A 21847-nucleotide genomic window follows, 5' to 3' on the forward strand; every position below is an offset into this window, starting at 1 on the left:
GGGGAGCATGTGTTTCTCTAGCTACCTGCAAAGGGAAGGAGAAAAAGGCAGGGCGGGTGGCAGCCTCAGGCCTGCTGCGTGGGACCAGCTGACTAGCCCAGTCCCCTTACCACGCAGAACAAGGATAGTGTTCTCCATCTTGACCCTTCATGGATTCCTAAGGCCTGAACATCTGGTGGGTGGCTCTGGGGCTCCCCCACCAAAACAGGCACACACGGTCGGGCTCTAAATTAAAGTGTCACAGGCCTCTTGGGGAGCTCAAGTTTCCCGCTGCAGAACATGAGCCTGCTTGATAAAACGTTTTTTGGTTGTGATAAATGTGGATTTTCTGTGGTAGAGACAAAGGCGCCCTTGAGTCCAGTGGGGAGGGGGGACCTAAAACGGCATGTTGCTGAAAAGTATTTCCTGATAATATTTTTAGCACCTGAAAAAAGCTCTTGCCTGTGGGTCTTGTGTGTGTGTGTGTGTGTGTGTGTGTGTGTGTGTGTGTGTGTGTGTGTGTGAAATGTAATGCCCAGCAATGACAGTGAAATTTGTGTTAGCCCCCCACCCCACCCCCAAACCCTGTCTCCCAGGCCTCACTGGAAATCTGCACAGGGCACCCAGTTGGGGATAGAGGTCAGTACCACCACTCTTGATGGAGACCAGAGGACCCAGCTTGCAGCTTTACCTACCCTCAAGCCCAGTTCCGAGATAAGCCTGTGTCCTGGTACCCCATAGCTGATCAGGGGATTCTAGTGGGAAGCAGTCAGGACCCCATGTCCCACCTACTGCTTCACATACCTGGAAGAATAGTCTTCAGTCAGTGAATCTATTGAGCACCACTGTGTACCTGACAATGTGCTGAGTCCTGTGGCAACCCAGAAGTTCCTAAGCAGACCCAGATCCAGATGTGGGGCTTTGCTCGGACCCTCTGAGGCATGTGCTTGGGAGAAGGGTGGTAGTACTGAGGTGGGAACTGGGGCCAGGCACTCAGGGTCAAGCAAGGCTGTGTAGTTGGAGAGAACAGGACTGGGTAGTGAACACTGGGCTCTGCTTAGTGTCCCAATGGGCAGAAGGGCAAATCTGTAGTCCTCTACGCTTCCACCATTGGAATTGGTGCTGCCCCTTGCCACATTTCCATCTGAGAAAGCCAATGAGAGGAGATGGGAGCTTCCTGCAGGTGCAGAATGCAACACAAAGAGGCTAGAGGCTCCTGGGTCCCCAGTATGATGACCAGGCCTGCTGGTAGCTCTATACTAGAGGGTACCTTGTGAGGCCTGGTCCCGACCCTGACTTGGCCTGGTCAGTGAGGTGAGGGAACCGTAGAGCACTCAAATTCAGGAGCCTGGCCTAGGGCTGGTGTTTTTGTTTGTTTGTTTTGGTTTTTTGTTTGTTTGTTTGTTTGTTTGTTTTTGTTTTGAGAGACATGGTTCACTGTGTAGCCCAATTGCCCTGGAACTCACTCTGGCCTCAAACTCCAAGATCCACCTGCCTCTGCCTCCTGAGTGCTGGGATTAAAGGCGTGCGCCACCATCCCTGGCACCGGGGGCTGATCTTCTCCAGCTCCCTGTAGAGCAGAACCTTTCACACCCCCAGCCTTAATTTACCCCTCTGCAAAACAGGATGAGCACACGCAGCTGGAGGGGTGGGCAAGAGCAAGGCAAGCCGGGCACTCGGCACAGGATGGAAGGAGGTGATCGCCTTCAGGCTCTGGCCTGTGCAAACTAAGATGGCTGCTGGGGGGCCACCTCCTTAAATTTGGTGCTTCTCCCTGACACCAAGGCAAGAGGCTTGGGACCATCACAGAGGTAAGGCTGCTGCGAACAGGATCTGTGTAAGCTAGGAACCCTGACTGACACACAGAGAATTCTCTGCCATCCCTTTAAAGTAACATGTAATGTTCCTTGTTCTGACTGAAACACAACACATGCTCGTTAGAAAGATTTCAGGAAACACAGGAAAAGGCAAGCCAGCCTAAAAACACCCAGAATCTCAGTGGCGGCTGCTGTTACTCCTGCAGCGTTTTTTGCTTCTCTTTGAGAGGTGCTATCTTGTCTTTGGGGGGCCCCAGATTTGGTTTATAGCGACATGTCACCCAATAGTAGGATCTGGGAGCGGAGAAGATGGTGGAGATGGAGGCCCCAGGAGTCAAATCCCCAGGAGTCGGGGGACACAGAAATGGACCAGATTGCACTCCTAAAGCTGGACAGCCACTTAGAAAGCAATTCTCAAGGTGAGCGAGGAGGGTTAGAGCACCAGAGCAGCTGATGACCCCTCCAGCAGCATTTATCAACTTGCCCCCCAGGGCCTGAGTACTGGCCTACCCACAGGTCTCCATGATGTTTCCAGCTGTGACAGCTGTCTGATCCATTGGGGCGGGGGAGGGGGGGCGACGGCAGGGGGGGAGGGGGAAGGGGGGGAGGGGACGACGACATTACATGGGTAGAAAGCTGTGTAAGTCTTCAAGTCTTCCAGGCCCAAGGTTCACCTTCAATGAAACCAGATAAGGAATAGACCCTGGGACAGGCTTCAGCTGGCACTGAAATTGGTGACCTAGGCTAGGGCTGGGGTGTGGCCACCCGTGGTTCATCAAAGTGCTGCAGGACCAAGTGGTCCAGACTAACATTCTGTCAGGGAAAGATGCTCTGGCCAGACAGGGACTCAGAAGACACACAGGAAGCCTATCCAAAATCAGGCCATAAGGCAACTGCTGTTAGCCCAGGCGCCCCATGTAGGCAGGCCCTAAACTGGTGCCCGGAGAATTCAATTCTTCACCTCACGAGTGCCCAACCGAAAGGGAGCTCCAGAAAGGGGTGGGGGGTGGTCTCTGGGCTGGAGGTGGAGCCAACCCAGACCTAGTTTGGCTTTAAGTGCCTAGAGACAAGGAGACCGGGATGCCTCGCTCGTGCTCCCTCCCGCCGGGAAGACCAGCAAGTTAAAAATGCCACTATTTGCATGAGCCCGCCTCTCCCCGCCCCTCCCGGGTGGCCGCCTGGGCTGACTATTTAAACCCGGGTCCCGGAGGTGGGCCGGCGGTCCGCGGTCCTGCCTCGCGCCTTCCTAAGCAGTGCTGCGTCCAGAGTGCGGCGCGAGCTAGCGGGAGGCGACGGTGCGGCCACTCGGCCGTGCGGTGACTGCGGCCACCTGCCGGAGCCCCCTGGCCCGCGCTCAGATCCCGGCGATGCGCCGCGGCGCCGCATGGGTGCTGCTGCTGGCCGCAGCCCTGGGGCTCGGGGCGCGCGGGGTGCTCGCTGCGGTGGCCCTCGCCGACTTCTACCCGTTCGGCACGAAGCGCGGCGACGCCGTCACCCCCAAGCAGGACGACGGCGGCTCGGGGCTGCAGCCCCTCTCGGTGCCCTTCCCGTTCTTCGGCGCCGAGCACTCCGGACTCTACGTGAGTAACCCCGAGCTCGAGGGGGCTCTGGGGAGGGCGCCACTGCCCTCCGCCCCAACTCCCGCGGCTGCTGCGGCCAGCAACTTGGCACCGCGGCAGCCAGAGGTGGAATGAGGACAGCGCTTCCTCCCTCTCGCCGCCAAGGCCGGACAGCGGCTGGCTGGAGAGTCGTGGGCAGGGCGGGGCGAGCAGCCGCCAGGGCACCTAGGCGACAGCCAGGCCAGCGGAGCGCGGCGCGCCCCTACGGCTCATGGCTCGACCTGTTGGGACATTGGCAGAGTTCGTTCGCCAGGCATCCACAGAGCTACTGACCTCCCCCCAGTACCCAAGTAGGGACCCTCGCTCCTGCTCCTTCACAGAGAGCTAAGTGGCAGTGGGCACATGGCCTCTGACCAGGTTCCCTGGGGGGGGGGGCATCTGGCTTGTGATGGTCTCAGCCCTCTCTAGGCCACTTCAACCTCACCCAAGGCCCAGGGCCAGAAGGAATTCTGGCGTGACTTGCTCGGTTGTAGAAGACCTGCGCTGGGCAGCGCTGGCAGCTAGGGGCAGTATGGAGGGGTTTATGCCTCTCTCCCATTCTTAGTCCAGAGGTTGGCCACCCAGCCTCAGACCCTCTAAACAGGACTCCCAAAGGTAATTCCTCTCCCCACCCCTAGACACGAGTGTCAGTGGATGACAAAGCATGAGTGCCGGTCTCCATGTTCCCAGGGTCTGACCCTGACTGAGCAGATCACTTGTGCACACAGCCCTGACATCTCCGGAGTCATCTGATCTGCTTAGAAAGAAGTCTGAGCCAACTTGATCTACAGTTCAAACACCATCTTCTTAAGCATAGCCTCTGCCACATCCAGTGCCAGTCACCATTAGAACTACCGCCTCCACTACCGCATCCACCATTGGCACGCTCACCTCTGCCATAAGCACTGCCTCTTTCAGCCCTATTGCGCCATCCCTGCCATCCCGAACCCTGCCTCCATCACTAGCCGCATAGTCTGCATCCTCATCCTCCTGACATGGACCACTGTCCACCGGCCTGTCCACCACTACCACCACCATCTCCAAAACCTACAGCTACCATCATAATCCACACAAGTCCTTCACTGGTGGCTGACTTCCTGTACCCACTCAGAATGGTATCCTCACCTTGGTGGCAGTATCTGGTGACATGACCAGGGAGGAAATGGAGAGAAAGGAGAGGCAACCACCCCTGAAAATCCTGCTGGCCCGGGACTTGGCAGAGGGAAGGCTTCTGCAAGTAAGCTGTAGACAGGAAGAGCCGTGCTCTGGGTCTGCCCAGCAGGAAGAGGCCTGTATATCTCAGGAATGTGAGGACTCATCCGAACAGCTCTGTCAATATGTTCTTTAAGCATTCTGGCTAGCCTTGAATTTTCCACTGCCGAGTCGCAGGTGAAAATATTATTGAAATGGTTGACCCTCTTAACATGAGCAACCAGCTCCTGGCTCCTAGGAAAACACACGCCCTCCCAGAGCCTCTCCCTGAAACATACTCTTTAGAAAACACTCGCTGATGTGGACATGGTGTACACAGTGTACCTCACCTTCCCCTTTGCTCAGCGGGAAAGAAAATGGAATTCTTCAGGAAGCCGTGCCCATATATCTACCCTGAAACAGCACTTGGGGCTTGTGGGTAGGTGACTATCAAGGCTATGTGGAGGCCTTGACTCCAGAGCATGGTGTGTGCTGTGTCCCCATACCCCTCAGGCTGAGAGGATGCCCCTGCTTTGGCTCTTATCCAACTCCACATAGTGAGGTATGGCATCAACATCTCTCCTTGCCCTCACAGCTTGGTTGAGAGTAGGCTTCTTGAAGGAATGGGTGAAAGGATGCATGCCCCGTTTTTCTGTGATACCCCACATCCCAGTGGAAATCAGAAGTGCTCTGCAGGAGATTGGCACTTCTTGAATCTCCCTGAGAGAAGCATAGACATGTTCTCAGCATGACAGCTCTACCTGAGGGTGGCCCCTAGCTAGAAAGGACCTTACATGCTGCTTCTTCCTTGTGCCATAGTAGCTGGCCCTGAAATTGCTGAGCACACACGTTGTTGCTGAGGTTTTGAACACAGGTAAGATGCTCCAGGTGGGTTTGGAGTACTTCCCACCACCTGCTGGCTGGACATTTCACTGCCAAATTCTTCGTAAAGATTGAAGCTGCAGTGTGGCCTGCCTGTCAGCTTCTCTTCCTTTATTATCAGAAAAGGCGGTGCCACGTGAGCCATGTCCTTCAGGGTGCTGGGCGCCTACAATAACCCGTGTGTCAAGCTGCCTTCTTATGTGCCCCCCACAGTGGACCCAAACTAAAGTCCTGTTTCCTCCCTAGACCACTCCTCAGAATCTGCAGTCCCCACAGTCCAGGCTCTGTCCCCCGCAAGTGTTCCTTCATTGGATGCCCAGCTCCTGGCCTTCCTTGCTGTCTGCCCTCTCTACTTGTAGACACACCAGAGCTGTCAGCATCAGTGAAACTCTGTCTCTTCCCCTCCCCACACTTGCCTGGCACCTCTAAGAGGCCTTTCCTGAACGGGCCCCTCACTGCCAACTCCTGCCTCTTTACTTCTCTGAATGTGGCTCTGACGCTTGTCTTCTGACTAAGATGTGAACCCCCTAACGGCCCAGGACCCCAGGAGAAGGTGTGTAAAGATGGATAGCACACACAGCTGCAGCCCGGCTGGGACAGGCACAACTTCTTGTTCTGGTTTCCAAAATGGTCACAGCACCGTGCTAACTGTGGCCTTGACTCTCTCTCTCTGGTAAGGGCAAAAGGGTGTGAGGTTGGATGTTTTCAATCCGGTCTGGCAGTCTATCCTTTTTAATCGAAGCTTTTATACTGTTTGCATTTGATATGGCTACCGGCATGGCTGGCTTCACTTCCTGATTTACTATTTACATGTGAAATTAATTACTTTTCTCCTCCAGTAGCATTTAAAGTAGCTTTCCAGTACTAGTCAGTGGGGGTGAAGCTCCTAGTTGGGCACCCGCTCGGTTTCTCCCATGTTCAATGATGTAAGTTTTGTGTTCAGCAATAGGGCCTTACCAGCGAGTTACGGAGAGTAACCAATAGCTTTAGCCTGTAATGTCGGGGAAGCGTATGGGACCCCTTTGGCCAACATTCTGTCTTCAAATAGAACTGCACTCCTTCCAGTTCAATGTCAGGACCTTACAGTAGCACCCATCTATTTCCCCATGCTGCTTCATGCTGTTGCCACAGTTTCACACAGGTAATTATGCCAAATAACACACTGTTAATATTTTGCTATAAACAGCCCATTGTCATGTAAAGAGATATAAAAATTAGATGGTCTTTTCTGTTTACCCAGGTTTGCCATTTCCGGAATTCATTCCTCATGTAGAAGTGGCTTCCCATTTCACACTATTCCAGCAAGACTTCCTGTAACACTTCTTGTAGTAGTCGCTTGATGAGTGTACATTGTCGTGTCTGAGAAACGTATCGATTGACCTTCCTTGTGGATGTAGAGTTGTGGGTAGGACGTTCCAGTTTTAAAGGAAGTGTTCCACTGGCTTTGCATGTGCGCAGTTCCTAGCAGGATGTCTCCTGCCATTCTCACACGGCTAGACGGGGTCTGACGTGTCTTCTTCTCTCGGGCGGCAAGACTTCCCTTTCGCCCCTGCTTTCCAGCGATCTGGTTCTCGGGTGTGTTATTGTGGCATTTTTGAAGTATTTCTTCTGCCCAAGGTTCATAAATACTTCCAGCCTGTGGTTGTATAGTTTCCATGACATCTGAGAAACTTCTCAGCTATCTTCAAGACTTGGCTGCCCTCCTCTGAAGACTCATTGTGTGCACCCTGCTGTGTGCAGCTGCCCCAGAGCGCCCCGAAATGTCTCTCTGTTGTGTTGTTGGTCCCCTCCTCTGGGCCCTTTATTTTCAGTATTTCTTTTTTTATTACACTTTATTGATTTGGGGAGAGGGGCACGTGTCCTAGCACACGTCTGAAGGCCAAAGGACAGTTTACAGGAGTTGGTTCTCTCCTTCCACTGTGTGGGCTTCAGGCATTGAGTTCAGGTAGCCAGGTTTGGCGGTCAACACCTTTACCTGCTGAGCCATCTCACTGGCCTGATTTGGGGTGTTTCTTTTCTTTTCTTTCATTTTTCTGTTTTATTTTTTCTTCCTTATATTGAAAATAGATTATTTGCTCATATCATAACATATTATACCCTGATTATGGCTTTTCCCTCCCCCTATTCTTCCCAATTCCTTCCCATCTCCCCTCCTAAAGGACTCACTCCCTTTCTGTCTCTCATAAGCAAAGAACAGGCTTTTAAGAGATAGTAATAAAATGTAACAAGATAAATTTAAAAGCTATCACATGAAGTTGGATAAGGAAAACCAACAGAAAGAAAAGAGTCCAAGAGAAGCACAAGAATCAGAGACCCACTTGTTCACACATTTTGGAGTCTCATAAAAACACGAAACTGGAAGCCAGAATGTTAAACGCAGAGGACCTGGGGCAGACCATGCAGGCCCTATGCATGCTGCCTCAGTCTGAGTTCATGCGAGCTCTGATCATGTTGATTTAGAGGGCCTTGGTTGGGTTGGGTTTGGTTGGTTGGTTGGTTTTGTGGAGTTTTTTTTGTTGTTGGTTTTTTTTTTTTTTTTTTTTTTGTGTGTGTGTGTGTGTGTGTGTGTGTGTGTGTGTGTGTTGTTTTATTGTCGGCACTGCGGCTGCACCTGAACCCACTGCTGTTTCAGCTACTGCCAGCAGCCCCACAATCACTGAGAGATGTGATGGAGACATCCTATTTAGGGACAGGTGTTCCAAGGTCTCTCATTCTGTGTAATGTCTGGCTGTGGGTCTCTATATTTGTTCTCATCTTCAGCAGGAGGAAGCTCCTTTGTTGCTGGCTGAGAAAGGCACTGATCTATGAATGTAACAGAATATCATTAGGAGTCATTTTACCACTACAATTTTTTTTAGATCAGTAGTATTTTGTTTTACTCTAGGTCCCTGGGCTGTATATCTAGTCTCTGGTTCTTGGTCACCCAAGCAGTGTTGGGTTTGGGCTCCATCTCATGGAGTGGGCTTTAAGTCAAATCAGATATTGGTTGGTTACTCCGAGGTTTGTGCCACCATTGCCCTAGCATATCTTGAAGACAGGACACCATTGTAGATCAAAGGATTTGGGCTGGCTTGATGTTTATGTTTCTCCATTGGTAGCATGCACATTATCTTCCTGTAACAAAGACACTAGCTTGTAGAGGTGAAGGCTCCATGTAGGCACCAGCTCAACCTCTCTGTGTTCAGTGAGCTGTGTAGATGTTGTCTTCAACAATGGGGCCTTGCTGTCAGCTTGAGGAGAGCATCATATTGTCTTGGCAACAGCCTGTGTTGTTTGGGGATTCCCATGTTGGCCAACAACTCAATTTGATGTGACCCAATCCCAGGACTGGAAGCCTCATTTGGTAATAAGAGATGGCCTCCTGGGATTCTGTCTCTCCCATTATTTGGCAATTTCATTTAGATCACCTTCGTGTGTGTGTGTGTGTGTGTGTGTGTGTGTGTGTGTGTGTGTGTGTAGACCAGAGTGGACCCTTGGCATCTTCCTCAATCCTTCTTCACCTTGGGTTTTTGAGACAAGGTCTCTCACTAGCCTGGAGCTCACGACTTCAACTAGATTGGCTGGTCAGGGAGTCCTGGCCAGGGATTCAGCCATCCCTTCTTCTCCAGCCCCGGGATTGCAAGTGTGAGCCACCACACTCAGCCCTGGTACGTGTGATCTAGGGCTCACACTCAAGTCTGTATGATTGTGCAGCAAGCACTTTGCCAAGTGAGCCACCTCCTAGCCCTCCGCTGTTTTCTTTTCTTACTAATAGAAGTTTTATTTGGACTGTTTCTGCATCTTTTATTTCTCTTTTCCTTCCATTGATGTGTTATATTTATAATGGCTGCTTCGGCACTGATTTTAGAAAGTAGTTTTAATGAAGGACTTTGACTATATATATCTGCAAAACAAACTGAAAAGAATGGTAAACAGACACTGAATTCCGAATGTAGTTTTGTTTTTCACAGTGGTATGTGTTTGTAACTCTGAAACTAATGAATGAAAGAGTAATTACATTACAGAGAATAATGTCAGTGTCCTGCTTTCTTTCTGTTACTGTGATGAAACACTAACAACAACAACAACAAAAACCAACTTAGAAGAAGAAGGAAGGATTTATTTAGCTTATGTTTCCAAGTCACAATTCATCATTAAGGGCCATCTGGGCAAGAACGATGGAGAAATGCCAATTGCTGGCTCACCCTCTGACTTGCTTGCAAGCTCATGCCTAGCTAGCTTTATTATACAGTCAGGACCACCTGCCTTGGTGTGGTTCTGCCCACATGAGGCTGTGCCCTCCTGCATCAATTAGTAATCAAGATGATCATCTACACCTGTGGCCACAGACCTGCGGCGTCTAGGTAATTCCTCAATCAGGGCTTCCCTCTCAGATGACTCTGGGCTGTGTCAAGTTGACAAAGCTAAGTAGGACAGTGAGCGTCACTGTTCGAGATGACAACTGCAGATTCAGGGAGGAGGAAGCACAAAATAAGGTGTGGCTTTGTGTTGGGTTTGAATTGGACGCATCATTTTAAACTTACAGTACCTACATCTCTGTGCATACTGTGATGATGGATTTATAACATGTGTACATATGCATTTACAGTCATGTCAGAAATAGTCCCCTGGGGTGATAATAGAAAATTCCCATCACTCAGGTGCATCACAGTGACTTAGTGCAACACTCTACTGGCATGCTTGTGGTGATGAAGCCTGTCCACACGGCTGGTCATGAAGTCAGGCTGCCTGACCAGCAAGCCCTGGAAATCTGGTCTCTACCTCCCTATTGCTGGGATGACAAGCTATTGGTGGAAGTATTAAGGCCACTCCACGTAGTTAAAAGGGATGTTTATTTTGTGGGTTAACTTACAAGTAAAGGGATGGATTACAGGGTCCGGGAAAGGTATAGTGCAGTCCAGCAGTGTTCTCTGGAGAATTCTGCTCGGTCTACCTCCAGTGTCCAGGATCCAGGAACCAAGAGAACCAGTCTCAGGTCTTAAGTGCTCCTGTCTCCCCCACCCTCTTCGTAGGCGTGACAGTTACTGGAAGCCTCAATGGGGGTAGTATTTCCAGGACAAAACTGGAACAGCTACCCGCTACAAGCTTACCATCATACCTGGGTTTTTAATGTGAGTTCTGAGGACCAAACTCATGTCCTTGTGCTTTTGAAGCAGGACTGAGCAAGCCATCTGACCAGCCTGACGTGTGTGTGTGTGTGTGTGTGTGTGTGTGTGTGTGTGTGTGTGTACACATGCTTCTTTACAAATCAGGGCAAACTCTCATTATTAAGCACCCACTGTATACAACCACTGCCCTGCCCCCTTGCACTTGGGACCCAGCACATGCTCATGTGTCCTAAAGCTCTGCTGACCTGTTTGGGATGGGGCAGCTTCTAGGTAGATCCCTGACCCTAAACTTCCACACCAAGGTCAGCCCAGGCCACATGTCCTCTGAGCTTGCACAGAGCTTGTCAAGGGTCAGACATAGTCCCTCAGGTCCCTGAGACTGGGCAAACATCTGCCACCTGTACTTGCGGAGCAGGCACAGGAGCTGTAGAGGCCCACTGGGGATGAGAACTGGCATGAGATCCCAGAGGAAGGACCACTGTAGCCAGACATCCAGCTGGTGCGATGAGGGTCCCAGCTCTGTGAGGGAAGGAGGAGGCCACAGGCTTGGCCTGGAAATGCTACCTTTGACATGGAAGCCGCAGGACTGCTGGAAGGCCATCAAGGCCCAAGGTCTCAAGAGGGGATGGACACAAAAGATGGTTTGGACACCAGGTGAGATACAGTCATTATTGGTGGAATTATTAAGGCCACTCCACGTAGTTAAAAGGGAGATTTATTTAATGGTGTAACTTACAAATGAAGGGATAGGTAGGTGGCGGGTTCTGGGAAAGATGCAGTGCAGTCCGGTGGTGTTCTCTGGAGAACTCTCCTCGGTCTACCTCTAGCATCCAGGGTCCAAGCAGGAAGCAGCGCGGCGCATTCTGATCTCGAGTCTTCAGGGCCCTCCTTTGGCCCCGCCTTGTAGGCGTGATAGTTACCGAAGCTTCAATGGGGGTTGGAACTCTTCCAGACCAAAGCTGGAATGGCTACCCACTACATCTCCCCCTTTTTGTCTAAATAAGAAGGTTGTAACTTAATACACGACTATATACAAAGGAATGGTTATCAAATATTGTCCAGGAATAATGAGGGATAACGACCTAGATAAGACGGAACTACAACCAATGCGAACAATATCAAGCAAGAAACCCGGAGAGAAAACTCCAGCTACAAGTCATTACTTACTGGCCAGAGGGTTGGGTTCTGACCCTGCTGAACATGAAACTTGAGGAGCATCTGGCCAGGTGTGCTGGAGCAATAGCTCCATTACATAGGACGATTCGGTGATGGCTGGAGACAGAACGTAAGAGAGAGAGAGCGTCATTGGCCACACTCAGTAGCAAGCTGAGACCAAGTAGAGGTTCTACATCACACCAGAAAGTGGTCCAAGGGAGACTCTAACCGTAGACAGATGGCAAGAGGGAGGATGCACCCCTCCCAACCTGAGCACAGACCACAGCTCAAGTGACCCCTCCTCCTGGACATTGTCCTGACTGTCCCTGGTGACTCTCCTGCCCCTCCCACAACCTCTTGTAGAGCCCCGTGATGCCTAACCCTGCACCAAGGAGCTTTGCCAGAGCAGCCCTTCCCTCCATGGCTGAGAAGAAAGGATGCTCACCCAGCAGCCCTGCCCACCCACCGCCCAGGACACCAGCCCACACTGCGCCTGTAGAAGGAATCTCAGTTGCCCAGAAAGCTGCCAGGAAATGAAAGACATGCCTGCAGTCATCAAAACAAGTGTTAGAAGCCTGGGGTCAGGAGAGCTTTGTTATTTGGGTTGGGAGAGAGAAGTCCAAGCTGGAGGGGACCCAGGTGATACCCTCTCTAATCTGATGCTTGCAAAACTGGAGCCTCTCCGCTGAGTAAGCTGGAGCCCCTAACCCAAAGCAGCCTCTGGTCTTCGACACCAGGGTGTTGGCCCAGGCTCAAGCCACATTGCACTCAGTCTCTCGGGCCATTTCCAAGGTCCTGACTTCAAACAAGTCGGAAATGCCAACAGCCCTGCTTCTCTGCTTCCTCCAGCCAGGGCAGCCTTCCTGCAGGAGCAGAGAGGGGGAAATGGGGGTGGGGGAGGCAACAGGAGAGTGTGGGCATGCAGGCATGTAGGCAGCCCCACACCATCCAGGATGCTCCGCCTCCTCCACCTCCCGCTGGGTTCACAGTTCCTCCTGCTTCCTGAGACCTCCCAGCCTCCCAAAGCAGCTGGACAGCTGGGCAGCTGACCAGGAATCTTCCCCAGGAATCTCAGGCTGCCCCGCCAGAGCCTGGTCCTGGCAAGGCTAGCTATAGTTAAGGAGGAAAGGGCATCTCTGGGAAGCAGGGACCATCTTTACTCGCCTCTGTCCACTGCAGACTTTACTGCAATCATTCTGAAAGGTCCTCCTGCGACCTCTATCACCCACCCTGGACTGTGACATCCATGTGGTGGCCTTGTTTATCTCAACAACAGGTGCTCAGCCTGAAAGGAAGACAGTGTTCCTGAACTGGCCCAAATGCTGCAGGTCCCAGAGGAAACCTGGGAGTGGCCACAGGAAGGCCCTGCATGCCTAACTTTCAGGGAAGGGCTGGGGAAGGCCATGGTTATGAACCAAGGCCAGGCATATAGCATCCTCAGCTTGTAGATCCCTAGAGAAAGTGTCCCCCTCCTTGCCCAGGGTGGCAGACTTCCTAAGGATCCAGCATTTCTACAAGTGTCTAGATGAGTATCAACATGACTCCTCTTGGGACAACATCTAGACCCATGATCAGGTTTTTGAGGAGCCAGTGACTGAGCAGCTGACAGTCTGGAAGTCACCTCTGAAGCCAGGACAGGGATTAAACACGATTGTTCATGTAGGAATGCCTGGCATCCACGGTTGCCAGGGCCACCAATCAGGGACTCAAGTCTCATTCATCCTCCTTGGTTTCCACGCTGCACTGTATGTTTCACAACGTGGCATTGCAAGTACAGAAAAACTATAATCTGGGAAGACGCAGCATCTCCCAGGGCCTGAAGGAAAGGGCTACCAATGACTCCCTAGACCTCTGGCCTGGGCCTTGCACACCTCCAGAAGAGACTCACGGATCCCATCTAGAGAAAGGAAGCCCATGAAGCTCTGCCCAGGAAAGGGAGCTTGCCAGCCCTACATCTGGGCCCAGCACCTGCCTTGCTGTGGTCCTGGCACTGCCCTGTCCTGGCAGGGGAACAGGGCCAGCTTGTTCTGCCTCCTTCCTGGACCCCCAGCTCTGGGCCTACTCCTACCCAACCCTGAGAAGAAGAGCAGCAGCGGTCTGGGGTGGAACAGAGGAGACCTCAAGGGCCTCCTCTCTACACATGGCACACCTCGGCCGGGCGTTGGTGGCGCACGCCTTTAATCCCAGCACTCGGGAGGCAGAGCCAGGCGGATCTCTGTGAGTTCGAGGCCAGCCTGGGCTACCAAGTGAGCTCCAGGAAAGGCGCAAAGCTACGCAGAGAAACCCTGTCTCGAAAAACAAAAAAAAAAAAAAAAAAAAAAAAACAAAACACATGGCACACCTCACACTCTAAGGCAGGAAGGAAAACTCAGGAAGCTGCCAGTGGCCAAGTGAGCAGGCGGCTGTGGGGAGGGGCAGTGCGGCAGGACCCCACCCTGTAGGTAGCCCCTCTCCATCTGTAGCCCAGGTGCAGTCCCAAAGACACTGACCCCCCTCTCAGCCGGAGTCGCCTTTGCCACCTGTGACTTCTAACCCTTACAACAGTCAGAAAGGGATGCTTGACATGTACCAAGAACAAGCAAACGTAATGCAGACCCTGCTGGTCTTCCCTTCCGGAAGAGGCCCAGCGCCGTCCACTCTACCTGCACCCCACCTCTAGGCAGCCACCCCAGTCCAGCCTGTAAATGTCCTTCTGGCATCAGCAACACATCCTTGACAAGGCCCCTCCATAATCTCTACCCCAGCCACAAAGAAACACCACCACCTTCCTTTCCCTCACGGTCTCCAGGATTGCTCATCCCTGCTCCTGATTGCACTGTCTGCTCCTTGTCATTACTGTGTGACTGTCAGAATAGTCTATGAGATGATTGTATGTTTTACAGGCGGTGGACAATTGGGGCTGTTCTGAGTTTTTTTTTTAGTTAAAATTCCCAGCTTTATTGAAGTAAAATTGACAAACTGATGTGTGTGTGTGTATACATACATACATACATATATATATATATATATATATACACACACACACATATATATATATATTTAAGTTCCATGCAATGCAGTGATTATGTGTATGTTGAGAAGGGCTGCCACAGTAAAGCTGATGTGCTTACCGCAGGTGGGAGGTGATCTAATATCAAGCAAATGATACTGCATTTCTAAAGCAGCCAACACCATTGGACTAGAGCACTTATGTAACTATTGCCTAGAGACTAAAATGCCATTTCAGCCACCCCTTGTCATGCTCCAGTCCACTCTCCATGTCTTATAGCTGTGCTTCTACTCTCTGTTCTGTGAGTTTAGTGTTTTTAGATTCCACACATGAGATCGTGTGGCATTTGCCTTTCTGTAGCTGGCTTATTTCACTTACCGTGGTATCATCCAGGCTCAGCCATGTTGTTGCAAATGGGAGATTTCTTTCTTCTACAGCTGAGAAGTATTCCAGCATGTGTGTGCTTATGTATGTGTGTAGCTAGAGTGTTCCTGCCTGGCCCACAGTCAGGACAAATCTTTGTCACCCGCCAGTCCCACAGCCGCTCAGACCCAACCAAGTAAACACAGAGACTTATATTGCTTACAAACTGTATGGCTGTGGCAGGCTTCTTGCTAACTGTCCTTATAACTTAAATTAGTCCATTTCCATAAATCTATACCTTGCCACATGGCTCGTACAGGCATCTTCACATGCTTCTTGTCATGGCGGCAGCTGGCAGTGTCTCCTCCCACCTTCCTGTTCTCTCAATTCTCCTCTGTTAGTCCCACCTATACTTCCTGCCTGACCACTGGCCAATCAGTGTTTTATTTATTGACCAATCAGAGCATTTGACATACAGACTATCCCACAGCATATGTGCTTGTGTATATGTATATATGGATGCACACACACACACACACACACACACACACACACACACATACACATATTCATGGGTGTGCATTCACAGGGGTGTGTGAGCATATGTGGGGGAGTGCATATTCTGTGGACGTGTGTGGGTGTGCATGGTGGTAAAGCCACTTGCTGAGGAGCCTGATGACTTGAGTTCAGTTCCTGGGACCCATATCATAGAAGGAGAGAACCAACACCCACAAGTTGTTCACTGACCTCTATATAGGGAGCTAGAGAGATGGCCTAGTGGTTAAGAGCACTGGCTGCTCTTCCAGAAGACCTGGGTTCAATTCCCCAGCACCCACATGGCAGCTCACAACTATCTGTAACTCCAGTTCCAGGGGATCTGACACCCTCACACCAATGCACATAAAATAAAATATTTAAAAAATTAAAAAATACATTTAGGCAGTGGGACCAAGTCCTGTGCTCATTGCCTGAGTTGGCTGTTTGAAACCAGGAACTTATGCAGGGACACTTGGCTCAGTCTGGGAGGAAGGGACTGGACCTCCCTGGACTGAGTCTACCAAGTCGATCACAGTCCTCGGGGGAGGACTTGTCCTGGAGGAGATGGGAATGGAGGGTGGGCTGGGGGTAAGGGGAGGGCGTGGGAGGGGGGAGAATAGGGGAACCCATGGCTGATATGTAGAACTGAATGGTATTGTAAAATAAAAAATATATATCACAAAAAAAAAAATTACATACATAGCCAACAAAAAAAAAAAAATTAAAAAATAAGATGGAGGGCAATATAGGGAGAAACTCAATGTTCTTCTCTGGCCTCTGCAGGTATATACATATGTGCACATACACGCGCACACACACAAAAAAGAAAAACCAAGACCATTTTGAGAACACAAGTTAGAAGGACATGCTCTAACAGACATTAAAACTTACCATGATGGAGAAAGCCCTGGAGGCCTCCACACTACACAAAGAACTATAGTCAACTACGGAACGCTGAAAGCTGGAGAAATAGTCTTCCCTCAGGGAAGCACACCAGTTGATTATCCAATGCCAAATAGTCAGCCCTGAAAACATAAATACAAGTAACATTATAGGGGCTGAGCAGACTGTATTTTAGGTATTTAGAAATGTTTATGTGTATACACATATGTATGTAACAACAATTGATGAAAAAGAGAAGCCATTGATTTGAAAGAAAGCAAGGAAGGGTATAGAGGAGGGCTTGGAAGGAGGGGAAGGAAGGGAGAAATGATGTAATCATATTATAATCTCGAAAAATAAAAGAAATAACTTTTAAAAAAAATCTTCTCACGAGACCTCCATGCCCAGAAGTACCGGTGCAGTAACAGATAAATGGCATGGGGCCTGGACCTGGACCTCTCCATGACAGGGGCCCTGTGCTTGGAGCTTTTCATTTCTGATAGGCTGACCAGCCAGTGAGCTCTTGAGATCTGCCTCTAGGATTGCAGATACTCATGGCCATGCCCAGCTTTTATGTGTGTACTGGGGATTTTCTCCTTCAACTGTAATTTAAATTGATGAAAATTAGTTTAATCTTAAATTAGTTCCTAATATAAGTCACACTTCATCTTCCTAACAAAACCCCAACTTGATTACCATGAGTAATTTATCCCACTTACATTCTTCCAGACTCAGACAATCACATGTGTGATGCTCTCAGCAACTGTCCATCCGACACAGGTCACGTGAGCCTCATAAAGAGAGCTCTGTCTGCACTTCTTTACTGAGTGTCTGGGGACAACATGAAGGCCCAAGTAGATGCCTCACACATCATGGGTTTGCTCTCTTGGCTTAGGAGCTTGGCTCTTACAGTGAGCCTGGTCTTCGTCCCCAAGAGGACAATATTTCATCTCCCGAGGCCGAGCTCTGCAAACACAATTCAAAGAAATGGCCTTGCCGATAGCCGACAGGGACTGGCATTCTTGTTTCTTGTGGTGATATATTGTGTACCCTAATAAATTTGCCTGAAGATCAGAGAACAGAACGAGCCACTAGATTAAACATAGATGCCAAGCAGTGGTGGCACACACTTTTAATCCTAGCACTCAGGAGGCAGAAATCCATCTGGATCTCTGTGAGTTCAAGGCTATCCTGGACTACATGAGATTGACTCAGTCTAGGAGAGAAACAGAGCCAGGCAGTGGTGGCACACGCCTTTAATCCCAATACTTGGGAGTCACACGCCTTTAATCCCAGCATTAGGAAAGTTGAGACAGGAAATTATATGGGTGGGCAAAGAAACGTATATAAGTTGTGAGGAGACAGAAACTAAAGTCTTTCAGCTGAGGTAAGTTTTTTAGGCTGAGGAGTCCTAGAGGTAAGAGGTGGCTTGTTCCTTTATCTCTCTGATCTTTCAGCATTTACACCAATATCAGGCTCTGGGTTTTTTTTTTTTTAATTAAAAAGACCATTTAGCAATTCGTGTTACAGTTTCTGGCAATTAATTAATGAAACTAGGCTCAGAGCCATAGTGAATGCTCCCCCCGTCAGGCTACCTCCTCAGCCCACATATTCTTGGCCAAACATTTTACCAGCGAACATTCTGAGATGCCCCACCATGGTCATGAAGTAGCCTGTTTCCATTTGCCATCTCATCTACTGATGGCCCGGTAGGAAGGTTCAGATGTGAAGCCCCTACATCTGCCTGAGCAGTGTGAACTGACGCCTACCTCTAGTGATCCGTTTGCCCTGTGGTCCATTTGATCTGATGATAATAGGACCATGCCAGCTTTCCCTTGGTCACGTCGGGACAGTTTATCTTCCCACCGGAAGCTTTAATCCACTTTAACTTACTAGGTCGCTGGCACAGATGTCTTCCTCTCTGCCTCTCACGTCCTTTGTTCCATCTGGCTGACAATCGATTGCATCCCTGTCTCCTTACTGTTTGTTCTATCTGTTCCCTCCTTATTATTTTTCACCACATTTTGAGTATTTTAACTATACCCCTTAACGTCTTCTCTCTCCTCATCAAGGATGTGCAGTGTCTGTGGTCTCAAAGATTCTCCAGATGGTACAATGTAACCTTTAACACATCAGAGGTCATTAACAGGCCCCACTTAACGTTACTCAGCCTTGGAACAGCTGTGGCCTGAGGGTGCCTTTCCCAGTCCGTATGCTATTATTGAGTTTTAATTTGTAGATTCTCCTCACTAGTCCTTTAGCTCTAGTGTTCCTTTTGGTCGTTGTCCACTTGGATTTATGCTCTAGCTTCTCCCTTCTTTTCTTCTTGAATCTCTGACCTTACATTCCCTGTCAACTTGAAGTTGGCCCACATTCTTTTTTTTTTTTTCTTCAAGACAGGGTTTCTCTGTGTAGTTTTGGTGCCTGTCCTGGAACTCACTCTGTAGCCCTGGCTGGCCTCGAACTCACAGACATCTGCCTGGCTCTGCCTCCCAAGTGCTGGGGCTAAAGGCGTGCGCCACTGCCGCCCAGCTGGCGCACCTTCTTTAGGTCTGGGTCTGTACTCAGGTGCAGCATGTTACTGCTTGTGTGAATTGCCTTCACTTAGCGTCAGTGCGGCATCTGAGTCTCGGGCTTTCTGCTGACACTGCTGTCTTCTGGTGTGCGGGAAGAGCTCCCCTTGTTCTCCAGCTTCCATGGTTTCCACGAGGTGTCCACTGTGGCGCCTGAGCCTCTCGTGATGGCTTCCTGCAGCTGGCTGCTACTTTCGCAGAGCTGGTTCAGTGTGGCTTGAGTTTTGTTTTTCCAGCTAGTTAGTCCCTGAGGTTACTGATGTACAGCTCCACGCCCTTCATCGGTCCTGCAAGGCTCTCCCACGGCCCATCCCTTTCCTTCTCTCTGCTGCTGGTGCTGATTCTCTCTCCCACCTTTATCTGATCCCTCCATCTTGTCCTCCCTGTTCCCAGTTCCAGGTGGTTTCTCCATCTTGTCCCCTGTTCCCCATTCCAGGCGGTTTCTCCATCTTGTCTCCCTGTTCCCCATCCCAGGTAGTTTCTTAACTGGCCTTCCTATTGGTTTCCATCCACTGCTTTTCTGTAATTGCATCAAATCCATTCTGAAATCTTATTACTTTGTTATATGTATTTGATTCCTTGTTCTATTTTGCTTTTGGAAATACCATCAAGATTTTTTTCTTTATCACGACCACTTTCTCCCAGTTTTTTATGGTAATAGAGTACACATCTTCAATCTTAGGTATAAACAGTTGGGTGGTGTTGAAGTGCTTTTAATTGCTGTGTTGACCATTACCATCTGTCATGCTCTTCCGTGTCTTGGGTCCCATGACCCTGACTAGGGAGAAGGTACTGAAGCAAGGACAGATACACAGACACACGTCCAGTGAGCTGGGGTCATGTGGCTTGGGTTATCTGATGGAGAAGCTGCAGCGCTCTGGAAGCTCAGCATGTCTGTTATATACAGTTGACAGGGGAGCTGAGGTTAGTGTATACAGCCGGACAGAGGCAGGCTTAGTTAATCTTAGTTAAGGAGGTAGGAGCAGTCTCTGTAGGGGAGCTGTCTTCAGGCTGTAAATATCTAGGGGGAGAAAACTATGATGGACCTTTTCTGCACACATCGTCAACACTGGTGCTCAGACCCAAGGAAGGCTTTGCTACTCCCATGGGTCCGAGGCCTCAGGGTCCTAGACATGGCTGTGCCCATTCAGCAACACACATTCACTCAGGACACCATTGTAGCTAGAGTTTTCCGCCTTGCCCACAGTCAGGACAAATCTTTGTCACCCGCCAGTCCCACAGCCGCTCAGACCCAACCAAGTAAACACAGAGACTTATATTGCTTACAAACTGTATGGCCGTGGCAGGCTTCTTGCTAACTGTTCTTATAGCTTAAATTAATCCATTTCCATAAATCTATACCTTGCCACGTGGCTGGTGGCTTACCGGCATCTTCACATGCTGCTGGTCATGGCGGCGGCTGCAGTGTCTCTCCACCTCAGCCTTCCGCTTCCCAGAATTCTCCTCTCTCCTTGTCCCACCTACTTCCTGCCTGGCCACTGGCCAATCAGTGTTTTATTTATTGACCAATCAGAGCAATTTGACATACAGACCGTCCCACAGCACACCATTAATTCCTCCTATAGCCACCATCCATCCAAACAACACTTTGTATCTTCCAAAACTGAGACGCTATACTGATGAAGTCACAGCTCCCCACTGCCCCCTTCTTCAGCCCTGAAAACTACCGATCTCCCTTCCACCTCTGTGAGTTTAGCGATCTGGGAGCTTTGTAGAAATGGAGTCGTGCAGTATTTGTCTTTTTATTTCACGCATCAGGATGCCATTAAGTTTCATCTACATTATCACATGTCAAATGTTTTTCCTGTTAATAACGCCCCATTCTTTGTATGTGCTGTGTCGTCTTGTTGATACATTTGTTCATCAGGAGACACTTGGGTTGCTCCAGTGTTTAGATATAATCGATGCCATACCATGCCAGTCCAGATCACCTCAGAATGAGGCCCGTGTATGATCGTGTACCGTTGCCTAACACCCTAGGAGGTCAGAGTTAGAGACAGTCCACCTGACTGCTGTAACAAAATGCCTCACACTGTGCTACTTGGAAGCAACGGGAACTAATGAGCAGTCCTGGAGGCTGAGAAGTCCAAGACACTAGAATCCGTAACTGGTGAAGCCCACCCTCTTGCTCATAGATGGGAGTCCTGCTGTGTTCTCACATGGCAGGAGGCACTCGGGGTTTCTTTCATAAGGGCACTGACTCCATTCATGAGATCTCTACCCTCATGGCTACACCCTCAACTTAAACATTTTAACACATGGCAGGTAGTGTTAGCCAAGTCTCAGAGGTGAGAAAACCAGAACGCAGAGAGGCAGGTTAAACGGTCTCAGATGGCATCACTAGTGAGTTGCCGAGTCGGGGCCAGAGCCTCCCTGACCACCTGGAAGCCCAAACATACTCTCCGACTTGGCCGCCACAGCCTTTCCAAGCCATGCTGGCCCCTGGGCCTCCTGTTTACTGTGACACATTTGGCTCAGTTCAAGAATGCTGACCCACCTCTCCAGGCCCCTGGCTAGAGTATGCCTGGGTAGCAACCCAAGTCAGTGGTATATCTATCAATAGGTCAGAGACTGGCCCCGAGTACACCATCTGCATCAGAGGATAGAACAGGACCACACGGCCCCATTTCAGGGGACAGAGGCTGTCAGCCAACCTGGGATGCCTGCCTGAGCTGGATCGCTCTTAAAGGATGCTGGGGGTGGGGCAATGGAGATGCCCACTGGGCTGACCAGCTTCTAAGGTACCCAGTCT

General features: G+C 50.1%; 1 protein-coding gene across 2 annotated transcripts in view; it reads left to right on the plus strand.

Moving 5' to 3' along the window:
• Positions 1–3016: 3016 nt before the first annotated feature.
• Sned1 (sushi, nidogen and EGF like domains 1) overlaps positions 3017–21847 on the plus strand; it is a 68061-nt gene continuing 49230 nt past the window's right edge. For both annotated transcript variants that reach the window (XM_006989597.4, XM_042259885.2), the window contains exon 1: positions 3017–3376. In XM_006989597.4, coding sequence (XP_006989659.2) covers positions 3164–3376 — 213 coding nt within the window. In that variant the 5' untranslated portion in view covers positions 3017–3163. The remainder of the gene's footprint in view (positions 3377–21847) is intronic.

The sequence above is a fragment of the Peromyscus maniculatus genome, chromosome 13, assembly GCF_049852395.1.
Source record: "Peromyscus maniculatus bairdii isolate BWxNUB_F1_BW_parent chromosome 13, HU_Pman_BW_mat_3.1, whole genome shotgun sequence".
In the NCBI taxonomy this organism is placed as follows: domain Eukaryota; kingdom Metazoa; phylum Chordata; class Mammalia; order Rodentia; family Cricetidae; genus Peromyscus; species Peromyscus maniculatus.